This window comes from Zootoca vivipara, chromosome 5 (genome assembly GCF_963506605.1).
Source record: "Zootoca vivipara chromosome 5, rZooViv1.1, whole genome shotgun sequence".
Lineage (NCBI taxonomy): Eukaryota > Metazoa > Chordata > Lepidosauria > Squamata > Lacertidae > Zootoca > Zootoca vivipara.
The window spans coordinates 55992627-56017567 of NC_083280.1; the positions used below are offsets into that span (position 1 = coordinate 55992627).

The 24941-nt window shown below is 41.4% G+C and overlaps 1 protein-coding gene across 1 annotated transcript; it reads left to right on the forward strand.

The window, feature by feature from the left end:
* The first annotated feature begins 1702 nt into the window (after window positions 1-1702).
* On the forward strand, window positions 1703-20724 carry GPR26 (G protein-coupled receptor 26). Its single transcript, XM_035137293.2, has 3 exons — window positions 1703-2421; window positions 13629-13742; window positions 20493-20724. The coding sequence occupies exons 1-3, from the start codon at window positions 1703-1705 to the stop codon at window positions 20722-20724; spliced, it is 1065 nt and encodes a 354-aa protein (XP_034993184.1).
* Window positions 20725-24941: the final 4217 nt, after the last annotated feature.

Genomic DNA, 24941 nt, shown 5'->3' on the forward strand with positions numbered 1-24941 from the left:
CTCCTAAACCTTCCTGATATCGCTGGCCTGTCTCTACACACCTGTCTCTGCACATCCTCGGAAAACAGGGAAGATATTTAGATTCAGCTGGATCTGGAGAATTTATTGCTCTGATTTGCTCAAAAACAAAGCTCTGCTGCACAATGTGATATGAGACAAGCCTGAATATGATTCAGGGATAGTTAATTGGCAGGCATCTGTTTCAAGTAGAGAGCTCCAACTTTTCGTAGTAAATGTAGGCTGATGATTTTGGGAGAAGAAACATAATTTACTCCTTTGAAATTCTGAATGTTTAAAACCATTATGAACTGGAGGAGACCTTTTCACCCCCAAACCAGTTCATTAATAGGAGCTGAAGTCTTGTCCAATAGCACAGATACCTGGAGAAGCTGTGAAAGTTGCAAAATATGGAGTTTTTAAAAATCAAGATGCTAGTCCCTTTTATGTCTGCAAAACAATGTTATGGACCACATAATATTGACTAGAGTGTGAGTCAACAGGAGACTTTCAACAGGACTTCCAGAAGTGTGGATGGTGGAGGCTAGGAATCAACCCTATATCCTCTTTCCTTCCCCAATGTTTTTGATGTTCCCCTCACCTTATGCACTTGTATCTTCTTTTTCTTCTCTTCCCTCAAACACGACATTCTTTTATCTCTTCCATAACCACAGTCCTTCACAAAAGATGCTGATTTCTGTGAAACCATTCATACGTGCAAATAAAGCAAATACATATTAATCTGCATGTCTTTATGAGGATTGTAAATGGATTCTCTTTATTTCAGACTTTGGGCTGGGCTGGGGAGTTACAAAGAAAGTATATTTATTCTCTGAATAGTTGTGTTTTCTTTCATTCATTCTATAAAGGAGTCTTAGAAAACTTTCAAAGTCACAGAACTGAAATCCCGAAAACATAAATGAATAAGATAAAATAACACCATCCTCCGGAGCTAAGCTAGTCAACATAAATAAAAGGAGACCCATTCCTGTTATGGATGTAGTGAAATATTTTTATTTATTTTTTAAAAGGCTGAAAGATGGGATTTTAGCATCTGTTGTTTGAAAAGTAACTGCTAAAGATATTGCATGGGTGGTTGGGATTTCTTTTCAGATTCTCCAAGATCCCCAGATATCAGGGGGATATCATCTGAGGGATGCAAAGGGGGAAAGGAAAAGGAAGCTGGTATGTCAATCACACCAGCAAATCACCAGCAGTGTGCATGTGTTAATCCATTAATGGGGGATTTATCTGTGATCATAAAAGCAGGTTAGTCAGCCTGGAAGCGTGTAGGTGGGAGGGGGAGAGAGAGCGTGGAGAGAGCAAGAGAGAGAGAGAGGAAAAGAGGTAAAGAGAATAAATACACTGGTTGAATTGCTGGAAAGCTTTAGAACCAATAATCAGGGATCTCGGACGAACTGCCTCCTGTGAACATCCTGCTTTCTTTAGAAGGAGACTGTGGCTTGGTGCTGCTGAGATACATATTTTTTAAAACCCTCCTCATAGTTTGATAGGCATCCCCAATGCTTTTTGTGCATGTCTCTAAAAAGCGTTGACGTGGAAAGAAGCAGCAGCAGCAGCAGTAGCAGCAACAGCAGAGAGGAAAAAACTGCAGCTCTTCTAAAAATACTGAGGGCATGCAGGAGTGTGAGCAGGCTGGGGAGGAGGAGGAGGGTGTGAGAGTGCCTCACACCATGTTTTCTGGATGCCAGCTGGGTGCAGTTTTGGAAATGTTCCTCCTGTGAATGGAGGCACCATGAACATTTGGGAAGTGATCCTGGCTTTCTTGATTGTGGTACTCATCCTTGTCTCGCTGCTGTCCAACGTGCTGGTGCTGATCTGCTTTCTGTACAGCGCAGACATCCGCAAGCAAGTCCCGGGATTGTTTATCCTCAACCTGACCTTCTGCAACTTGTTGATGACTGTTTTGAACATGCCCCTGACCCTGGCTGGGATCATTTACAAGAAGCCGCCTGGAGGAGACCAGCTCTGCCACATCGTGGGCTTTCTAGAGACTTTCCTGACCACCAGCTCCATGCTGAGCATGGCAGCCCTAAGCATAGACAGGTGGATAGCGGTGGTGTTTCCTCTCAACTACCATTCCAAGATGCGTTACAGAGATGCTGCTCTCATACTGAGCTATACATGGTTGCATTCTGTGTCTTTTCCTATAGTGGCAACTTCTCTGTCTTGGGTGGGTTTCCATCACCTTTATGCCTCCTGCACCCTCTACAACAAGAAGCTGGAGGACAGGACACAGTTTGTGGTTTTCACAGGGGTCTTTCATTCTCTCAGCTTCCTCCTCTCCCTCGTTGTCTTGTGTTTCACATATCTAAAAGTGCTGAAGGTGGCACGCTTTCACTGTAAAAGGATTGACGTGATCACTATGCAGACCCTCGTGCTGCTGGTGGACATCCATCCCAGGTAAGGAGATACCTGTGCCCTTGCCTGCCAAGGGCACACACTTCTGAGGATACCTGCGGAGAGGCAAGATTATGTTCATTATCAGACTCAATTGCCATCCGTCTGTATTTCATTATTTTTAAATGTAGCACTTGCCTATTTCTAATCTGCATGCTTATATTCTCAGGTCTCCTTGTAGCTACAAAATTAATTGCCAATTATATCCTGCAAAGAGAAAAATATGTCATCCAGGAATCCTTGGGTGTGTTTGAGGGTTCTAGTGGAATCAAAAGGTTTGCAGATCCATGCATCTCCTTTCAGGTGGTGTGTTGGAATCTTTGCTGTTTTCACTTACCATGAACATGCCGGTTCATTAAAGTTAATCAGTAACATCCATGGGTGTTCGATGAACTGGTTCAGGCTGAAATTCCTTGTGTTCCTTAAAACTATGCAGTGGGGAGATAGCACACTGAATACCATTCTGCTTTCTGTGACTTTGTGAATGTCACTTTGGAGTCAATAACTTTATTTTCCTTGAAGGAAGGATGCCCAGAGAAATAATATTTCCAAAATAAGCATGAGCAGCCAACTAGGTACAAATACATCCAAAATAGCATTGAGATTCAAATTAGTACTGACAAACAAAGGAGACTCGAGACTTGCTCGAGAGACCTTAAATCAACCCATATTTTCTAGGTATGGGAGTCTCAAGACAAGGGAGGGGAGGGGAAGCAAGCAGTGACTAGGATGGGGAGGGATAACTAGGGGGAGGTACAAAAGGGAATGTCACAGAGAATGAAGAAGAAATATAACCAGGGGATCTTTGTAGTGGAGGTTTAGAAAGCAGATGTGAGAAGATTTGACAGGTGGAATGTCATCTGACTGACTTTGCTAGAGTAGATTTTGCTTGTGGGAGATGAAGGTACAATGAGTTTGTTGAGATTTTCAGTTGGGGGAGAAAAAAAGAAGGGAGAAGTGTAACCAAGTATATGATAGGGAGAAAAAAAGATTCTGGTGTGACTGAGAATGTATGGCAAAAAACAAAACCTCACCGGAAGAATATAGGAAAGAGAGATGGGTTTAATGAAGGTCCCAGCTATGCAACTACTCATAATTTCTCTCTCTCTCTCTCCCCAACCCCCCACTCTGTATCTATACATTGATGAGGCAATAGTAATGTGGTATGGTGGCTTCATAAAAAGGCTGAGTTAAATTTCGATCATTTAGAACCTGTGGAAGACAGGAACAAAGTAATGTAGCTGCCTATCTTTCCCCTTCACTGTGAGTAATAGCAGCTGGTCATGTGAGAGGAGGCAGGGAGGCAAGGACTTGATGGGAATATATATAATTTTGCATGCTATTTTCTTTTCTTTTTATTTCATAAAATTTACATACCACTTGATTGTACAAAATAAAAGACCTCAAAGCAGTGCACAATAAGTCGAAACAATAAAACTATCACTAAAAAAGAATACAGCCCTAATTTAAAGCATACAGAAAGTTAAAACCAGGATACAGTAGACTAATTTTATTAAATAAACTCATACAAACTTTTGAAACATCTGAATAGGCTTGCTTAAATAAGAATTTATTCAGCAGGCGCTGAAACCTATACAGTGAAGGTATAGAGAAAGTGAATAGAGATAAGTATTTATCATTCTTTCATAATACTAGAACAGTGTTTCTCAACCAGTGTGCCTCCAGATGTTTTGGGACTACAACTCCCATCATCCCTAGCTAGCAAGACCAGTGGTCAGGAATGATGGGAGTTGTAGTCCCAAAACATCTGGAGGCACACTGGTTGAGAAACACTGTACTAGAACCTGGGGTCATCCACTGAACATGAATTATGGGGGATTTGGCATGGACAGAAGGAAGTACTTCTTCAACTAGCACATGGTTAAACTATCACATGAAGTAGGCAAGTCCACTAACTTAGATTTGCATTAAAGGTGGATTCAGGAAATTGATAGGGGATAAAGCTACCAATGGCTACTAGTCATAATGGCTATATTATCTCCACTGTGAGAGGCAGTGTATCTCTGGATACCAGTAGCTGGTAATCATGAGTGTGCAGAGAGCAACTGTGCTCATTTTCAACTTTGGGCTACTAAGAACATCTGGTTGGCATCTGTAAGAAACAGAATGCTGAACCAGAGAGGCTTTTGACCTGATCTAGCAGGTTTCTTCATGTTCATATATAAAAATAATATTAATAATGGAATCAGTGTGGTCTCAAGAAAGTAAAAAAAAAAAGAGAGAGTGCACAGTCAGATAAAAGAAATAGAAGGCAATAGTATTCATATAACACTTTAGAGCTCAAAAGCCTTCAAAACATTACTTCATAACCTTAATATCAGCCTAGTAAGGCAGACCAGCATAATCACCCCCATATCCCCTGGTTGAGCGGCAGCGGTTTACCTAAGTCTGAGTAGTAAGTTTGTGGCAGAGGTGTTATCCATAGCTCAATATCTTATGGCCCATCTATGCATGGCATTGCAGACCTGTCAATGGATTCAAATTTACTTGGAAATAGCTGTGGGGGCTTAAAAGGGCAGAGGTGAGATACAAACTCCGTGGCACAGCAGGGGGTAGTTGTACCCATCCCTTCAGGGTCATTTCTCCAGTTTAAATCACTATTAGCCTCACTGAGGGAGGGGGAATGAAAGGTACAAATTAATATGAGCGCCTGTCTTCGCCCTCCACTGTGGCTAAAAGCAGCTGCCAATTTAAATCAGGACAATAGCATGTTTCAACTAACCATAGGACAAACTGCAGTTTGCTTGGATTCAGAAATAGCGCATAGGTGCATCTAGTCTAGAGTGTAAGCTTCTAAATTCCCCCCTCTGGCTGCACTAGAGGAAGAGAGGAGCTTATTTTTGAGTAAATGCAGATCAGATTGTACTTTTTAAGGAGCTGATATCAAATATATATCAAATACATTCACTGATATTTGATATATATTTCATTTAGCTTGAAAATAGAGCTGGATAGAGCAAAGGGGTAAATAATCAAGTCTCTGAAAAACCAAATCATTCCTTATGTTAATTTCCTAGTGGGTCTTATTTTTACATGGATTATAGGAGTTTATTTTTGAAGCGTAGCATTTAGCTCAAAGTGTGACTTCTGGTAACCATGGTTAATTCCAGGTGTTATAAATTTTATATTCCTTCTCTTGTTAATATGAGAGGCTAATATGCACTATATCACCGTAAATGTCCTTAATTATAGTCTTTCTGTAATACCAGACTCCCTGAATAACACCTAAGGTAAGTTGTAAATCCTCCCCAAAAGTCATTTTTATAAAGGAATCATTGACCAAATTTGTGCAGCCAGAATGAATGATGTTATGCCAGATGTCAGGATATGTCTCCCCCTGCCCCGCCTCCAGAATTGGTTGTACATCATGGTGCAGAGTCATTTACAAGCCTTTTGTTTAGGGCTCTGCAGCAACCGGCAGTTGAGCAATGTTAAGTAGGAAGATGCCTTATGGTGCCTTAAATTGGAATGGTCAAAGGAGTTTCATTTAGTATGACTGGGAGGCATATGGAAGGACTCAGGCAGCTCTAAGGTTCACTCAACACCTCTGTCTCCCACTCTTTGGTTTATGGTCAGAGGGAAATGGAATAAAACTGATCCTTCTGACTTTCCAAACTCAGATCTCTCTCACTTGTAGCTTTGCAGCTAAGCTCCACGGCATCACCGTATCAAAAACTCTTATATCAACCCTTATATCACACTGAGAGCCAGTGTGGTGTAGTGGTTAAGAGCGGTAGACTCGTAATCTGGTGAACCGGGTTCGTGTCTCTGCTCTTCCACATGCAGCTGCTGGGTGACCTTGGGCTAGTCACACTTCTCCGAAGTCTCTCAGCCCCACCCACCTCACAGGGTGTCTGTTGTGGGGGAGGAGGGGAAAGGAGATTGTTAGCCGCTTTGAGACTCCTTCGGGTAGTGATAAAGCGGGATATCAAATACAAACTCTTCTTCTTTCCAGCCTAGTGCCCACCAGACATTAGGGACTACAACTCCCATCATCCCTGCCCAGTGGCCATGCTGGCTGGGGCTGATGGTTGTTGGAGCCCAAAACATATAGAAGGCACCAGATGAGTGAAGCCTTACTTATGGTCTTCCTCAGCCATAGCATGGGGTCTTTAGTGATCACATTAAGGATAAGCAGGTTAGTTGTTCTCTGAATGCATGACTCCATAGCCCATGCTGTATAAAAGTCAACAAAGCCTCAGTGCTCATCAGTGTGTATGGGCCCACCTACACAAGTCTTAGAGGATTATGCCCTTATTTTTGCTTTCCAGTGCTCAATTCACCAAGCTAGCAAGTTAGGACAGTTGGGGTTTAAATAGACTTGGGTTGTCTCCAGTGCTTTTTTTCTTAAAAAAAAGTTTAGGGGTACTCTCATTTTCCTACTTATATTGAAATACTGCTCCTCAATGAGGCCAAACTTAGATTCACAAAATGTTTAGGGGTATGCATACCCCCTTGTACCCCTAGAAAAAGCACTAGTTGTCTCCACCTTCCAGCCCCCCTCCACATTATGAAGCTTAAATCAAAGCTGATCAGTAGGACTAACCTTTTTTGTTATGTGGTGGCATAAATGCCACTGAAATCCATATGTTTTTCATCACCAATCATATTTCACAGCATTTCTGTGCCTCTTAAGCACATTTTCAGTCCACACCTTGAAGGGAAGTGAGAACAAAGTATATAAATGATATAACTGAGAAAGAAAAAACTCCTTCTGGATTTAGGTTGGATTGGATCATTGACATTTTGCAGTATAAGACAGACTTCCTTCTCCATATGATTTGGGAGGCGGTCAATAACACTATCTAAAGTTTGTTCAAACGGGAGCTTTGATTTCACAGGAACATGCAGGCACAGAACTGTATAGACAGCTAATTATAGGGATTATACATAAGGAGCACCATGAATTCAGATAAACATGGTTTTGAACAGTAGAAGTTCTGCTGTATTTAAATAAAGCAATAGTTTGAATCTATTAGATTTGCATCTGAGCAAAATCTGATGGTGTGGAGAAGCTCACTTGTGGGGGTCCTCCATGGGTGGTGGGCATCTACTTCCCCTGGAATTTGTTTCAATCTGGTCTTTTACACACACACACACACACACACACACACACCCCACAATATTATGGAGTTACTCAATTTTGCTAAACTGTTAGATTTTGCATTTTCTTTCTTCTTTTTTCAAAGAAATCTAAGCAGGAGAACCTGTTGGAGCTAGACTTTACCTACCCTCTTATTTTGCCCCTGCAGATGCTTTGTGCCCCAATGCTAAGGGGTACAACTTAGGGGTGGGTATAAAGAATGAATGGAAGAAACCAGAAGGAGATAGCTTTTCAAAGCCTTCAGAACGGTTCAAGGATAAAGATCCTGGGCTCTTCCAATTTGTCTGGAAAAGAACTTGGGTAATGTTGAAACGCAGTGAGCTTCAGAGAAGGGCTATGGCTCAGTAGTAGAGGACATGTTTTGTGTATGACTAGATACTAGGTTCAATTTTGTGATGTCTCTGTATAGGGTTGGGAAAGTCTGCTGCCTGAAAGTTTCTTCCCATGGATATCTTGGTTGGCCACTGTAAGAACAGAGTGCTGGACTAAATGGGTCTTTGGACGGACACAGCAGGTTCTTCTTATATTCCTGTGTTCTTTTTTATTTTTTTACCTTTTGATTTCTTACCACCCTTAACCATAAGATCCCAGAGCAGGTTACAAAAATAAAATATATCATTATAAAAGAAACAAGGGAATAAAACTGTTACAAAACAAGAAAAGTATAGAAACAATTAAAAACAGACTAACTAAATAATCTATATGTAAGAATAATAATAAATAATAATAAGCAAACAAACAAACAAACAAAATAATCCATATGTATAAACAAACAAAAATAGTTCCAATGCAGCTGTAAAGATTACTTTATAGAACTCCATTAGATGCCCAGAGAATTTATGCTGGAGATGTAATGCTAGAGCTGCGTACAAAACTCAGAATATTCTTGCTAGAAGTAGTTCATGAAACAGAGCAATTACTGGTTATCTCCTGCTAATGAACTTTCTAGCTGGCCAAATGAGACAAGTTGAGGATTTAGTTTTACCAGAAGACAGAGAACTAAATTCATTCATAATATGAAACAGAGAACTAACAGTTGATCTGAACACTGTGAAAATGCTTTTTTTTAAAAAAAAAACATTTTGAAAAATACATTGAATTTTGCATAGCTCACTTTTGCCATCTAGGGTCACATTTGCACATTGCACTTTACAACACATCTAAAACGTTTTATTTGCTTGCTGTGTAGTTGAGTCCTGGGTCTGAGGCACTTGCCCCGAGGCACCCATGAAAGCCTTCATGGGTGCTGGAAGTGGTGCGGTTCCTGTGTTAAACAACCTCTCATACATAAAAGCTAGCTGAAGACAAAGCAGCCACATGCAGGCTTCTTCACCATGTATACTCTCATTTTTGTTCAACAAGGCACTTGCATTACACCTGATGAAATTCCTTGTGCTACGCAACTATGAAAGGTACCGGAGCCTTGTCTTGCTTTCCACCAGTAGTTTACAAGCTGTCTTAAAGAGCAGGCCCACAGAGAACATATTACAGTAGCTCTAGCTGGGTGTTGAAGCCAACCAATTCCACAATATTTAAACATGTTCTTGCAAGGAAAACACCTGCAAAGACTTGGCTATCCAATTAACACTCGTGTGGTTTTCTTTTTCTTGTTCTAGTTAAGTTTACGGCACTGCCAAAATACAGGCATTTTGTGCAGCTTGAGCAGAGCAAAAGGAAAGAAATATCACATATTAACAGGATTATGTTCTCTAGCCAATCTGAGGAGCAAAACATGGATGCTAATTGCCATGATCTTGCAGCCTCCTTCTTGAACTAACTTCATTTATCTGAGTTTTCAGTGTGCTGCTGCTAGCCAAGTGACCCCGGCTGCCACTACAGCTCTTTTGCATTTTGTACTTCCTATTTTAGACAGGAAAAAAGAAATCTGTGACCATCTCAAAGGTTTGTTTTATTTTTGTTACACAAACCTATTGGTCCAAGAGATGATACCATCTCAAACTATTCCAGGCCTAAAAAGGAAAGTCTATGACCCTTACCCCCTTTGCACATTTATGCAGCATAGATTTCAAGGATAGCATTCAAGGAGATGCAGGAAAAAATGAAAATGGTTGCATCACTATTTAGAGGTGCAGAGCAACCCTAAGCCCTGATCTGTACAGCTGCTTGGAGTTAGTGGAGGGCACCTTCACAGGGTTCTGCTGGTGTAGGGATGGGAGCTGCTGCACTCACCGAAAGTGCATTGGAGATCATGCAATCTCTGGTATTTCCCATAAGAAGTCGTAAGAACATAAGATGAGTCTGCTGCATCAGGCATGGGTTGGCATGGCATTGAGGGCCAGGACGGGTTCATCATTCCACAAACCCCATATTGATGGGTCTGCTAGGCTTCCACTGCCCTAAGCCCATTCCATGGGAGTTGGCCAGTGCTGAACCTTGCATAAAATGCAAGCCAAAAAAGCCAGGTCTCACTGGGCGACCAAGGTGCAGATTCCAACTAAGTAGATACCCAAAACCAAGCATGGGGGTGCCAATCAGGTTGAGAGGGGAAACAAATCCTTTCTGGCCCTGACAACCAGCGACCCAAAATAGCTCAGGGAAGGCTCTAGCCCGAGGGTAGGTGGGCGGGAAGCTCTCAAGCCAACATGGCCCTGAGCACCATAGGAAGCAGCCTTATATACCCTTTCCCTTCCCTTTGCAAGGGCTCATGGGATAGCTATGGGCAAGATGCTTGCAAATAAGGCAGTTTGGCAAGATCTATGCTCAGATTCCTCAGGCTGTGAACTACTATATCCACCCAGTCAATATTGCAGGCACACATTTGCTTTGAAACACAGCATGGACAAAATAGTAAATAGCGAACCAAATCCTCTATGTAGGCATGTCCCCAGATCCATAATGTCTCCCTTTCAGGAGCATATACCCGTATATTCCGGCGTATAAGGCAACCCCCAACTTTGCCAGTTAAAATATAGAGTTTGGGATATACTCGCCGTATAAGAAATACGACCCCGCGTATAAGACAACCCCTGACTTTTGAGAAGATTTTCCTGGGTTAAAAAGTAGTCTTATATGCAGGAATATACAGTACATTTACAGGAGTCATATTCTGAAACAGGTAACGCCTGGGTCACCTGCTCTTAAACCTGGCCCAAGCAATCGTAATTTACCCAAAATTAACAAGTCTGTTCCAGCTTATTTAAAAAAAAAAACTACGCCAATCAGGCAAAATGTGATCTGTTAAATTATCTGTTGCATGGAGACTGGCTTGAGAATAATAAGCATAGCATATATATTTCTACCTCTTTCCATCAATGTGCATCATCAGTCATGTAGACATTTCTTGCTTTAATCAGCGGAGTAAGATTTTGGCCCTACACATTGCCCAGACATATGTTGCAAGTGTCCACAGTCTTCCTGCAAGCCTACTCAAAATGTTCTGAAAGGAGGAGCTCAGGGGTAGCAATCCATTATGACATCACACCTAAAGAAATGACTAATGTAGTACGTGTGACTGATTTAAAGAGTTTCATTTAACCCTATTTAAATGTCAAAGGCAACATGAACTAAAAGGCTTGTTTCTCTTCAGCTACCTTTCTACTCTGCATACAGAAATAGCACTGATTTCAGCCAAGTGTTTTATCAGGACATCGTGGCTATTTTAAGACCCTAATAGCTTTTCACATGGCTGAAAACAGCCCAGAATTGGCTCAACTCTGGACCACCTCGGGCCAATTGCATGCCATGTATATATAATATTCCTGCACCAAATGTAGCAACATAGAAATCATACACACTATTCAATCTCCAAGGTGTTTTTGCCCCTCATGGCTCTTCAAATAACACCCCAAAGAAAGAAGTCAGACATGGTAGTGTTCAGTTAGCAATTATTAACAGAAATATTAAATGAAAGCATTAAAAGAACCTAGTTCATTTGGATAGCACAATAATATATGATCATTTATTATTTAAGTATTCAAAATTCACAGTGTTCTGTTCACAGCCAAGTCTCTTCTTTTGTCAGGCCTGTGCAATTTCTAACCTATCAACCTGGCCACAGCCTTCCAGCTCTGTATGGGAGCCTGAGGGGAGCTGGATAAATGTTCAGATTTTGCAGACTGCAAAGCAAGCATGTAGGCAAGGACACCACAAAATACGACTGATTGGGGTTATGGTCTGCACATCTTTAACCCTAAACCTCATTCAATACTTTGCGTTAAGGCCAAAATTCACGTGACATTAAATGTGTGTAAGTTTTTTAAGTGCATGTTTTTATTCTTTAAATAGCAGTCATGAGATGAGGGGAGGAGAACCACAGTATGTAGGGCAGGTCGATTTATCCCTTTCCCTCGATGCAAAGGTACCATCATTGCATACCCAACAACATTCCTCAGATGAAAATAGGGACATTTATCCCTCACTCCTGCAACTGACCCTCCTCCACACACACCCCCATTTTTTCTCACCCTCACCTTGCAGAGCATTTCCACCACCACCACACCAATGGGAAACAACACACCATCCTGAAAAAAACCCCTCCCCTTTCTTCCCGCCCAGGGCAACCTCTCTGCCTGAGCAAGCCGATCGGGCGCCTGGGGTGGCACATGTGCCCTGTGCTCAGGGGCGGGGCCAGCCAGGGCAGGACACCGTGTAGGGCCTCCGATGAGTCTCCCTCCCTCCTCCCAGCGACCCTACAGCTGACAGGGAGGCAGTGGGCAGACCTTTTGGGGCGGCCCGGAACCTGCAGGCGCCCAAGCCACTGCATCACTCCCAGGAGAGATGCATGGCTTGGGTGCGCTGCAGGTCCCGCAGTAAGTGCCGCACGGCATTTTGTCACCCCTCTCAGTGGTGACACCTGGGGCGGGCCACCCCCCCCCCCGCACCCTGTTCCTCCACCCCTGGAGCTGGCACATCATGCGAGGCTGGGTCTCGGCAATGACAGCTTGTTTTCCTCCTCTCTCACTCTCCTGCAGCCACTGTGAGCTGTCCAAGAGAGAAGGTGGGCAGCGGCGGCCATGGGGTGCTTCCTTGCAGCTGCCACTGCTGCTGCCACTGGCTCATCCTCCTCCTTGAGCTTGGAGGTGGCACTGGCAGGGGAAATAGGGAAATAGGGACATTCCAGGGTCAAATCAGAAGCCAGGATGCCTTTCATGATTCTGGGATTCAGATTTCAAAACTCTTTCACCTATGTTGTTAATTCAATTACAACTATAAGAATGTAATAATAATTTTCAAAATATGATCTTTTCCTTAGTATGTCTAATGTTCACTTTACTTACTAGAAGCCTGCTTATTGAAAAGGTATAGTTTGAAAGCATTGCTTTATATTAAGAGATGAATATGTTACTCCTATTTGAGTTAGGTGAAAGTTTTCCCCAAACTACAGAATTCTACAGAAGGGCTTCTATCAATGCATTTTCTATGTCCCAGCTGAGTGTCATTTCACTACAAATCCTGGATGCTACTTGCCATAGTAGTTGGCAACATTAGGGCCCAATCCATCACAAAGGCGGATTGCTCAGGCAGGCACAATCTGTGACCCAGTGAAATAACTAAGGTAGGATGCAGGATTGGGTAAAAATCAGGCCAAATCTTTATCTACTATGGTGGAAACCAGAGTTGGCATGGCAGTAGGGCAAGGATTCTGTTCCTCATTCCACCAGCCCTTACTGATGGAATGGCACTCTGTCAGGGAAGAGCCCAGCCCCCCTCCATGTGAATAACCCAGCACTGAGCCCTGGCGTGGTGCAAGGCAAGCATCCAGGGTCTCACTGGGCAACCACCCCGCAACTCCACATGTAGCTGCTGGGTGACCTTCGGTTAGTCACACTTCTCTGAAGTCTCTCAGCCTCACTCACCTCACAGAGTGTTTGTTGTGGGTGAGGAAGGGAAAAGAGAATGCTAGCCGATTTGAGACTCCTTTGAGTAGTGATAAAGCTGGATATCAAATCCAAACTCCTCTTCTTCTTCTTTGCTCCCCCTCTGCTCCCCCTCAGCCCCTTTTACTGTGTCAGCACTCTTTGTTTTTGTGCACGTTCAGGCAAATGCCTGAGCATGGCTTCTAAGTCAAGGTGACGAAATGCTGTTTGAAATGATAATTTGCTTTCATGTTTATGTCAAAAAACAGTGTAAGAGAGCGATGCCTAGAAGAACAGAAGAGGCGGAGACAACGAGCAACCAAGAAGATCAGTACATTCATTGGCACTTTTATACTCTGTTTTGCACCGTATGTAATCACAAGGTAGGTTTAAGCTAGCCTTTTTTTCATTTCCGCCCACAGCGCACTCCTGTTATTTGTATCAGCAGACGATTAAACTTCTGCTTGTCAAAATTATGTTAAGCATTTTTCACTGTGCTGAGAAGCGTTGCCATCTTAGGTGCCCCCATATTATGGTCCCCACTGTGGCCAAAGATTTGTTAGTAAAAGGGATCAAATCCAGCATCCCAGTGGGAAAGTCTTTGATATGGATTAAGGAAAATACAGTTAGACTCTCATCAAAGACGATCACATAGAATTCAGAATGTTGTCCGCAGATTTCAGTGGGTACGTTGTGCTGTGTGATGCAGAGCAGATGTTTTGGGACACATGGTGGCTACTTTAAATTAATGCACACAGATGTTCCAAGTTTATAGTAAGCATCTGAGTGAAGGGACTGCCAGCATTTTCTGAGTCCTGGTCCTTATTATCAAAATGGCATCCTCCATGCATAAATATCATCAGTTTTAAAGAAACTCCCAAGTTTGGCCAAAGTACAAAAACAGCCCCAAATGCCCTTAGCGGTGACAGAATACTAATGACTTGTTCTATGGTGTATGATGGATGGGTGGACAGAAAGCTCAATGGGAGGGGTAATGCAAGAGAATATACTGAATAGGAGAACAACTCACTGCATGGGTTTTCATTCAGGACCCACTGGTATCTGTTTATTATGAGGTGGAAAAAAGTAATCCCAACACATTTTTCCAAAACAAAACAAAACCCATGCACAGAAAAGACTGTTTGGGCAATTTAATCCTGATAATATCCAAGAGGCATTTGATACAAACACAGATGTTTCTTCACCCCCTTCAGCTATAACTGGTGATACCCCCTTTTTTTGCACACCACCCCAACATTTAGAATAGCCCCATTTTGGAACAACATTTGAGGTTGCCTCTCCATATGCTTAAGATGCATCGGTCTTATGAGAAAAGTTCATCACAAACAGGTCATATCACAGCTTTTCAGACCTGGAGCTACAAAACCAGTCGTTCACAGCTTATTCCTGATTAGTAAATGCTAGAAGATGCAAAACAATGTTAATTTTGAACGACAATAGTAGTAGTAGTAGTAATAGTAATAATAATAATAATAATAATAATAATAATAATAATAATAATAATAATCACCACAGTTCAAATAAATATTATGAAATTCTTTGTTGAATTGTGAACATTTTGCATCCAGTATCAGAGAGGTTCACAGAAACCCCTGCTTTGTTGCTATGTTGCTGGGAAGAAGCAAAAAGGGGGGAGAGAAAAAACCTCTGCATTTTATAAACCTCACTCAAAATTGGCCTGGTGGAAATGAATTATTGAAATGTGGATTACTGTGCTTCAGAAGCAACATAAGAGGGAATGAGCTAAAAGGCTATGCTAGCTTCTCTGAACATTTGGAATGTGTTGATTTATTTTTGACCAAGTGCTTCATGGAAAAAATGATAATATCTTGGCACCCATTAAACTTGGAGTGATATTAACAGCAATGTTCAGCGCCCCGATAAAAGTCAAGACTGTAGGAAGCTTGTCACTCACCTTTCTTCCACTTCCATTTTTTTAATGGATGGATACTCAGAAGTGCTTATTAAATAAAAATCAAACGTTTGCAGGGGGGATGTAGTTCAGCAATACGGCATGTGCTTGTCTGGTTGAAAGCGCTTTGGGTTGCCTTGGGCAAGATAAAGCAGCTAACACCTTTAATAAGCAATTTAATAAATAATAATGCTTTGTACCCAAGAGGATCTAGATTCAATCCTTGGTATCTTCAGGTTGGGCTAAGAAAGACCCCTTTCTGAGACCCTAAACAGCCACTGACAGTCGGTGTAGGCAGTATAGACAATACTGAGTTAGATGAACTTACAGTCTGACTCAATATATGGTTAATATGTCCACATTCAATGTCCATTGATTCTAGTGTGAAAGACTGCCCTCGTGCAATCCATTGTTAAATGTCAGTGTTTATTAAATAAGTGCTTATTAAATAAGTGCTTATTAAATAAGTGTTTATTAAATGCCAGCCGCTTTTAAGTTCACATGTAAGTTTCTACTGATTTTACAAACTAGGTAGTGTTACTAGTAGTGAAATCCAATCCATGTATGCAGTGCCATTTTTCTAGAAAAAGAGGTGCCAGAACTCACCATCAATGCCTGCCCTGTTCTCTTATAATGGAAATGGCAGTCACCCGAGAGGTGTCAGAATTGAGGACTCAACTATACAGCTGCAAATAAAACATTTTAAGTGCATTGTAAACTGCAACATACAAATGAGACACTAGATGGCGACAGTGAGTTATGGCAATTTCAATGTATTTTTCAAAATGTTTTTTTTTTAAAAAAAGCATTTTTAAAAGCTCTACCTGGAGATGCTAGGGCAGGCATCCCCAAACTGCGGCCCTCCAGACGTTTTGGCCTACAACTCCCATGATCCCTAGCTAACAGGACCAGTGGTCAGGGATGATGGGAATTGTAGTCCAAAACATCTGGAGGGCCGAAGTTTGGGGATGCCTGTGCTAGGGACTGAACTTAAAACCCTCTGCATGCTAGGCAGATTCTCTACCATTGAGCAATGAACCATCCCCAAAACTACTATTAGCTGAAAAACTGCTATAAAAACTGTTTGTATGGATGTATGGGGAAAATAGAGATATTTCACAGTTCAGCTGGAGTTGTTCAGCTGGAGTCATACAGGATTAATTGCATCAGAATATGGATGGAAATGTGCATTTTGATGTGCATCTGAACATACACCCAACTGAAAACAATGTAGGATGAATAAAGCCTGCTTACCAGTTCCAACGAGTGTGTGTGTGTTTTGTGTTTTGTGTTTTGTGTTTTGTGTGTGTGTGTGTGTGTGTGTGTGTGGCAGTTGTGGCCCAGTGTGGCCGCAGGTATTTCAGAGCGGCATCTGCTTGCCCTCGCAAGAGCTGACAGCCCACAAAACTCCTCCACTGGCCGCATGGGAGGGCAGGCCCCACAGTGAAACTTTAAAATTTTAATTGCCCAACTGCAGGCAAGTTTAGGGGTAGGATGGTCAGGGCAGACCTGGGAGAAGCCTCCCCAAACCTGGCTTCATTCAGCCCCATTTCATTAACCCCCATTTCATTGGTCAAAGTTTCAGGATACCTGGTTAAAAGAGTCCAGGGGGCTGGATTCTGTCCAAATGCCCAGACAAGGGCTAATAAAGGTAAAGGTAAAGGACCCCTGACCATTAGGTCCAGTCGTGACCAACTCTGGGGTTGTGGCGCTCATCTCGCTTTATTGGCCGAGGGAGCCGGCGTACAGCTTCCAGGTCATGTGGCCAGCATGACAAAGCCGCTTCTGGTGAACCAGAGCAGCACACGGAAACGCCGTTTACCTTCCCGCCAGAGTGGTACCTATTTATCTACTTGCGCTTTGACGTGCTTTCGAACTGCTAGGTTGCCAGGAGCCGGGACCGAGCAACGGGAGCTCACCCCATCGCAGGGATTCGAACTGCCGACCTTCTGATCAGCAAGCCCTAGGCTTAGTGGTTTAACCCACAGCACCACCCGCGTCCATAGAACCATAGAACTACCCAAATTTGCGTTCCAGAGGGATTACATAGAATTGATTAGCATCATAGGGATTGACCCTGAAGGAAAATCGCCCAACAAGTGGGTTAGCTGGTTCAGGATATACACCCAATGCTTATTCCAAAACCTACTGATATCTGTAATCAACAATGTTAGGGCCATTTTGATCCCGTGCTTGTAATCCCTTGTCATTATTTCTCTTTATTTCTCATTCCCTCTCCCCATCCTGATGGCTTGGGCACACTGTGCCTGGTTCCATAAATGACACCTGCATTTGGATAAGCATCTACTGTAATTTACGTCCATGAGCATATGCTTGTGCACATAGAGCTAATTATCTCAGTTAGAGTGCAAATATATAAATTATATCCAGTGGGATATAGGACACAGACACAATTTAAAAAATAAAAACATTATTAGTTGTATTTCCAAGTGTTGTATGCTATGAAAATTTGAGGGGAAAGGCAGGGCACTCAAGGAAATGTAGTAATAAGTGTCTAAACTCCCCCTCCCCTTTGAAGGCCATTTCTTCTCAATGTTCTTTTATAAAAGGTTAGTTGGAATTCATAACATTGATTGATAGGAAGTAAGATACAAACCACTTTGCATCTTAGTGTTTCAGGGTATTCACAGAGCTTTCATCAACTTCCATCAGAATATCAATAACTCTACCTTTCGAGCAGGGAAAGTATTCAGATAGCAATGAGAGTATGAATTATGCTTTTTCCTACATTGTGACTTCTTTAACCTATTCAGTGAAAGCCTTTCTAGGAAAAAAACAACCACAGAACGGCCTGCATAAATTGAAATGCTTCTTAATGGAGATCTTACACACAAGAGTGGCACTCGTAGCATGTGACAGAAAAAACCCATCTGGAATCTGACAGAAAGTAATTATAAGAAAGTGGAACTAATTGTTCACTTAAAATCAATAGTATACCATTACCTTCCAACGTTCCCCTTGGGTAAGAGTGCCTATAAATAAGCTCAGCTCATGTGTCCATTCCGATTTACCTCTGCACTAGCAGTAATGGTGTGCAAGGGGACTGGTGCTCACCTAGGGCACGACCCTTCCCTACACAGGTGCAACATCTGTGGGGGGGGGAGAAGGATCCTAAAGGGTTCAAAAATGGCCTCTTTTCATCTCTCCTCCCAACTCTCAGTTTATATTATATTGTTGGGATTTATTCCCCGTCTGCAGTCATAGGGTTATTGTGTATCATATGACTGTATGTGTTTTCATTCCCACAGAGTGGAAGTGACGTAGACAGGATGTTTATCTTGCTGTACTACGTGGGACTGTTGTCCCTTTGTTCTTTCTCTTTACTGGCTGTGATGCCAGAGAGAGGGAGCCATGATGTAGAGCTCCCAGTTTGTTTATATGTAAATAAAGCAGTTAAGCCTTATTTACTGACTTGTGTGTTGTTCATCACGTTTGTGAGAGCAATCGCATATTTGGCCTGTGGGACCAGTCTAACAACTGGCCCCCGGGAAGGCCGAATTAATGACACATGTTCCCACCCCTTTAATGCTTGGGAAAAAGAAGGAATTTTAACAGGTGTACCTTGCCATACAAACTATTAAAACAGCAGAACCCTGCCCTTGTTTGTATCTGGTAACTGTAGTTGCTGTAAGCAATTGCACACTTCAGCAATTCACTAGGTCAGCCCAGGATAGAGAGCATTGTCCAGTTCAGAGGGTCCCCAGAATTATTCCTTGAGACAACATTGCTATGGGGATCTCACAGGAATTATTAATAGGAGGTGGCGCATTTCAAATACCTGCTTCCCCACAAGTCCTGAAGCCAATCCTGAAAATTGCAATTTTGAAAATTGCAGTTTCAAAATACCATTTCTGAAATTCACTGCTCTTTGTGCTAGCTTGCCTTTTCAGAGACAAGCAAAAACATTTCCCCCCCCCCCATCTCCCACAGAAATTGTTTTGTTTTAGTCTCATTTTTATTATACGTTTTTGGTATCTTGTATAGTGTTTTAATTAACTGAAGCTGTCTTGGTTTTACAAAGATAAGCAGCATATTTTAAATGAATAATAAATGTGCTCCTTCACATGGGAATTATTTCAAATGCAATTGAGTCAGCTATACCCATTTCTCTGGATAATCTTTTTCTTGAAATAAGGAAAGGTACATTTATAGAGATGGCTGCAACTATCTCCCTTAAAATGGCCAGTCCCCAGTATGGTTTTCCTCTGCAATTGTGTACTTGAGTAGATACGGAGACAATAAGCACCATATGTTTGTATGTGCTAACTATATCATGTTGGTGATATAGGTATTCAGATATAAAAGTATGGGTGTTTTTTTGCATCTGTACATATGCAGTCAAGTTAACTAAATGGGAACCTAAATGTCAGCTTTCCACAACCTCATGTCCTCCAGTTGTTTTGGACCACGAGTCGCATCAAAACCCAGTCAGTATGGCAAATAGTCAGGGATTAAGGGAATTGTAGTCCAAAGCACCCAGAGGGCACCACATTGGGGGTGTCTCCTGTATTTTCAGAAGCAATTTAGCTAGACTGGTGACTGGGAGTGGCTGCCGAGACCATATAACACCAGTCCTGAAAGACCTACATTGGCTCCCAGTACGTTTCCGAGCACAATTCAAAGTGCTGGTGCTGACCCTTAAACCCCTCAATGCCCTCTGCCCAGTATACCTCCACCCCCACCATTCAGCCCAGACACTGAGGTCCAGCTCCGAGGGCCTTCTGGTGGTTCCCTCCCTGTGAGAAGTGAGATTACAGGGAACCAGGCAAAGGGCCTTCTCGGTAGTGATGCCAACCGTGTGGAACGCCCTTCCACCAGATGTCAAGGAAATAAACAACTACCTGACTTATAGAAGACATCTGAAGGCAGCCTTGTTTAGGGAAGTTTTAAATGTTTGATCTTTTATTGTGCTTTTCATATCCTCTTGGAAGCCGCCCAGAGTGGCTGGAGAGGCCCGACCAGATAGGCAGGGTATAAGTAGTAAATTATTATTATTATTATTATTATTATTATTATTATTATTTACCAGATGCTGTGGATAAGCAATAGCTGTCGACAATTGTAGTATTCTCAGAGGCTTTACTGCTGGTGGGAATAGAATGTTTGAATTTGGGTCTAATTAGGAGGTTCTAGTCCTTATATGTTTATCTGACAATCATATTTACTCTTTTCTTAACAGACTGGTAGAATTATCATCCATAGTCCCCATCAACGCACACTGGGGAGTTATTTCCAAGTGTCTGGCTTATAGCAAAGCTGTTTCAGATCCCTTTGTGTACTCTTTGTTACGACACCAGTACAAGAAGACATGGAAGGACATAATAAACAAGATACTGAAAAGGAGCTCAATAAATTCATCAGCCCTCACAAGTGAATCACAGAGTCGAAACATTTTGCAAGCAACTGATTGAAGAGCCGAGGTTAAACTATTTATTCAATGTAGCCTAATACTGGAACAGTCGAGGAACAATAGCTGGTGCCATTAGGATGATAAGCTGACAATATTTTGGAAAGCCTGCCTTTTAAGTCTTCAGCAACTTAGGTAACGAATTTCATAGAAAAGTTGGCTGCCTTTTAGTACTGATATCTTTAGTACTGATAGTATCTTGTTTGCAAAGATCCCCACCAATTTCACAAAATGTGTGGAAAAGCAACATTCTAACCTCAAGGGGGTTTAGAGATGGATAATGATTAAAGATTGTGTTTACATATTTCCCCACCACCACCCAAACAAACAAAAAACTGGATAATATTTGTGCCAGTTTTGATGTGTGGCAGCAAATTGACATCTGTGACCATGCCAACTATGTGATCAGGGGAAGACAATCACTCCTGGTTTTTCCTGAGATTGCCCCTACTTAGTCACACATACCTAATTACACATAAATCTGTTCAGATAAAACTTTAGCCTGCAATCTTATACACACTTACCTGGGAGTAAGTCCCACTGAATATAATAGGACTTCTTTCTGAGTATGGCTACATAGGATTGTGCTGTTGGTGTTTCATCCACACCCTCTAGGTTTGCACTGGTTTTCTATGTGCAGAAGGAAGCTAATATTGAGCCATGGCTGTGTTTACATTTGTCAAATGACACTCTTGCCTGTGGTAGGCTGAAGAACAATTGCTTTCATACATCAAAAGAGACACACCTGGGTGACTCTTAATTTCAGCTACTGATTGCACTGCTTCCAGTCTGCAGACTTATGGGTCTTGGTCACCCACCATTCACATGGTTGACCACCAATAGATTAGATGATAAAGTCCATAGTCTGCATCTGTTTGGGGGAAAGGGGGATATTCTTGCAGAAAGAGTACAAGTCTTTTCACAAGACACTTCTGATCCTCCTCAGTTGTGTGTTAACAAAACTATAACAAAACAGTAGGAAGCTGTGTCTCATTTTGCCCAAAATGTTTCCATGTTGTAATGGTTTTCTGACTGTGAAAATACCTAAAGTGTTGTTGCATTTAAAGTGTCAGTGTCTAATGTCCGCAGCGCTCTGGCTTGCGTAGGCTGCTGGCAGTCTAGAATGTAATGCTCTTCACAATGCAATAGCTAACTTTGTTTTCTGTCTGATCGTGAAGCCCTGGTTGGTTGCTTCAAGAATGTGTACAGAAATGTTGTATAGGTTTCCTTAATCAATGCTCAGAACTAGATATAAGTGTTTGCACAGATGCCATAAGGATAGGATTAGCTAAATCTATTTTTTTAAAGAAAGAAAGACTTACCTAAGAAGTTTCTTGTTGTTTATTTAAATGCTTGTTATAAAAATAATAAGTGTGACACTTATAGCCAAATTTATTTTTTTGAAAAATCTCTGGGAATATTTTATTTCCAGTGAATGCAGTACTCCAAAACTAAAGAACACTGGGAATTGCTTTTCGAAAAGTTAGTTTCTAAAATAGAAACTCAGTTTTGAGAAATGCAGACGGAAAAGGGATTGTTCAGGCATCAGCCCCAACTTCTCTTTCCCTCTTGTGCATAATCTGCTTTAAAAAGTGTGAGAATCCCCTTAATTACTGATCCCACTCCTGTACACATATTGCTGTGTGTACCTAGTGGTGTGCATACAGAAGGGGCTGGGTCAGGCCTCAGATATTTATTGATAGGTTTGCTCAGAATCATTAAATAAAAACACTATGTCAAAAGAAAAGCCTCTGTTTACCTTCTATGCCTTCTGTAACCATGATGGACAATTTAATTTAAAGCAAGCAAATAACACCCATCCTACAAAAATGCTATAAGATTTGTAAGAGAGTCTCCCTTCCATTTTCTAGTTCTGCTGTTTTTGTTTGGTACCCATATTTCCTATTGATTTTTTCCCAAACATTAGCGTACAAGGGACTTCTCTGTCAAAGATGCATAGGCTATTTGCCTTTATGCTTTGTGTTGAGTTGGAAGGAAGAAAATCACTTTCTCTTAGAATTAGACAAACAGCAATTTTGTGGGCTATTTTTTCTTAATCCATAATTGATTTCAAGGGAGATGCTAAGTATATTCTTCAGTGGCATTGTGTGTGCGTGCGCATGTACACACACACACACACACACAAACAGTACATATGAATGTCTTGATCTGAACTGATGCACCTAAATAATTTCCATGAACCTTTATGGATTTCTTTTCTCCAAAATGCATCGTTCAACTGCTGAAGTCTGATCCGAAAAATGTTGCCTCAATCCACAACTCCTAGAAACCGCAGTGCTCAAAGAAGTGTTTGCAAACATGAATTGCCCTGTTTATTGGCACAATGATCTTCTCCCTTTGAAATGAATTGTGAGCACAATGGCAGTGCTGTGGATGGAAGTGTTTTCTTGTGATCACTTTCAAAGCTGTTCAATTAATTACCAACTGTAAGCTGAATTCATATCTCTAATCCTGCCGTGGGGATATCTCCAGCTTCAATGAAAGTAAGTAAGAGGATGGTTGTAACTGAATTTCATTGGTGTTATAAGTTGCTTCTAATGCTAAACTGCAAAAGATACTAGTAACAAGATTTCTTAAGTGTTCTCTTGCAACCAACTTAGTATTTAATCAAAACAAGTACTGCCTTCTGTTCATTTGATATTCCACCATGTAAATCCCGTTTTTCTTTCAGTATTTGTTTGGCATACTTACCACTTCATAATTAAATGGTTTTATATATTTGACTTACAAGGCCATCTTCCACTGATTCATACAAAAATAGCTTCATGGATTATTTTGACACTGTAGCTTATTAATAACATTCCGTATAAGCCAGAAAGTCATAAAGAAGGAGGGGGAAGCCCAAGGACAGCACTTTTGAGCAAATCATTTGTGCGGTGGTCGGTTCCAGATAATAATCGAAGAATCCAGTCCTGTATTTACTTCTCTGTAGACATACAAAGGATTACACTGCAAAACCTATTTGGTTTCAATAATCTGCCACAGTACAATTTCTTGAGAGACATACTTCCTCCTCCTCTTTCTCCTTCTCCTCCTTCTCAAATTTACCCTTTGTGCCACTCACCCAAATTGTCTGCTACCAAGATCAAAGGATAATAGCATTAAATAGGCCAATCATTTCCCCAGACTTTGCCTGTTATAACATTAGGATATGGTTTACAAATCTTCGAATGTGGCATAGTGAAAAACTTAAAAGTGAATAAAGATACGAGATTCAAGAAATAATACTGGGAATTTTTGATCCAGCTAAAGTGAAGCCCTTTCAAGGCCCATTTAATGATATCCCACTGAAATCAAAATGGCATTATAAGTGTATCACTTAGGCTGGATCCTGGTTTCTGTACTTTCTGTGTTCCAGAAAACTAACATTTTGCTTTGGTTTTAGTATGTTTGATGAATTGCACATATACCTAAGAAAATATAGCATGTGGCAATATACTATATAAATAAATATAAAGGAAGAATAGGGTTTTGTCAGCCAGACCCTCAGCACTGAAACAATGAGACCTACACTGGGAGGAGATGAATGACTGATACTATGTTTTGTTAAGCTTATTGGGATAGGATTGTTGCTTATTAATGCCTCAGTCCAGAATCCTGTATGTATACCACTGTACATATAAAGCTGTTAAATGTCCCCCTTTAATTTCATGGGGTGGGGACTAAATTCATGGGTTCAAAGAAGGGCCTTTTCAGAGCAGTTTCTTCTACTGAAACAGAAAGGCAGCCTCATGAACAAATCCCAATGAGTTAAAATAGCTTATGGGGGGAAAGTCCTGCATACGATTGTTTTCTGAGCTGTGGCATTCACAGCTAAGAACAGGATTTCAAGCCAAGCCAAAACTACCTTTAGCTGAACTGTAGAGGACTAGACAGTCCTTAAACCCTAATTTTGAACTAGGTGGTATAAAAATGCTTCCTAAATTGTGCAAAGTCAAAGGGTTGTATCCAACTAAGTTCTACTCTGAGTACATCCATGGAAATTAATGGGCCTAAGTTACTTATATCAATTAACTTCTATGTTTTAACCATGTTACTTGTTTGTGATCAGCTGAGTATTCCAAAACGTTTGTTGCTACTGCTAACACTGACCTCAGGGAAACTGGATCCAAAATTGATTGCAGTTAATTCAATCAATGATTTTTAATCATGTCCAGTGTGTGTGTGTGTACACACACACATATATATTGGTTTTCATTT

Bases quoted from the DNA above. Each gene is read 5' to 3' on its own strand.
- GPR26 (XM_035137293.2), top strand. From the start codon at position 1,703: ATGCCAGCTGGGTGCAGTTTTGGAAATGTTCCTCCTGTGAATGGAGGC. The intron at 2,422-13,628 runs GTAAGGAGATAC...GTCAAAAAACAG, and splicing joins CTGGTGGACATCCATCCCAG to TGTAAGAGAGCGATGCCTAG. The intron at 13,743-20,492 runs GTAGGTTTAAGC...TTTTCTTAACAG, and splicing joins GCACCGTATGTAATCACAAG to ACTGGTAGAATTATCATCCA.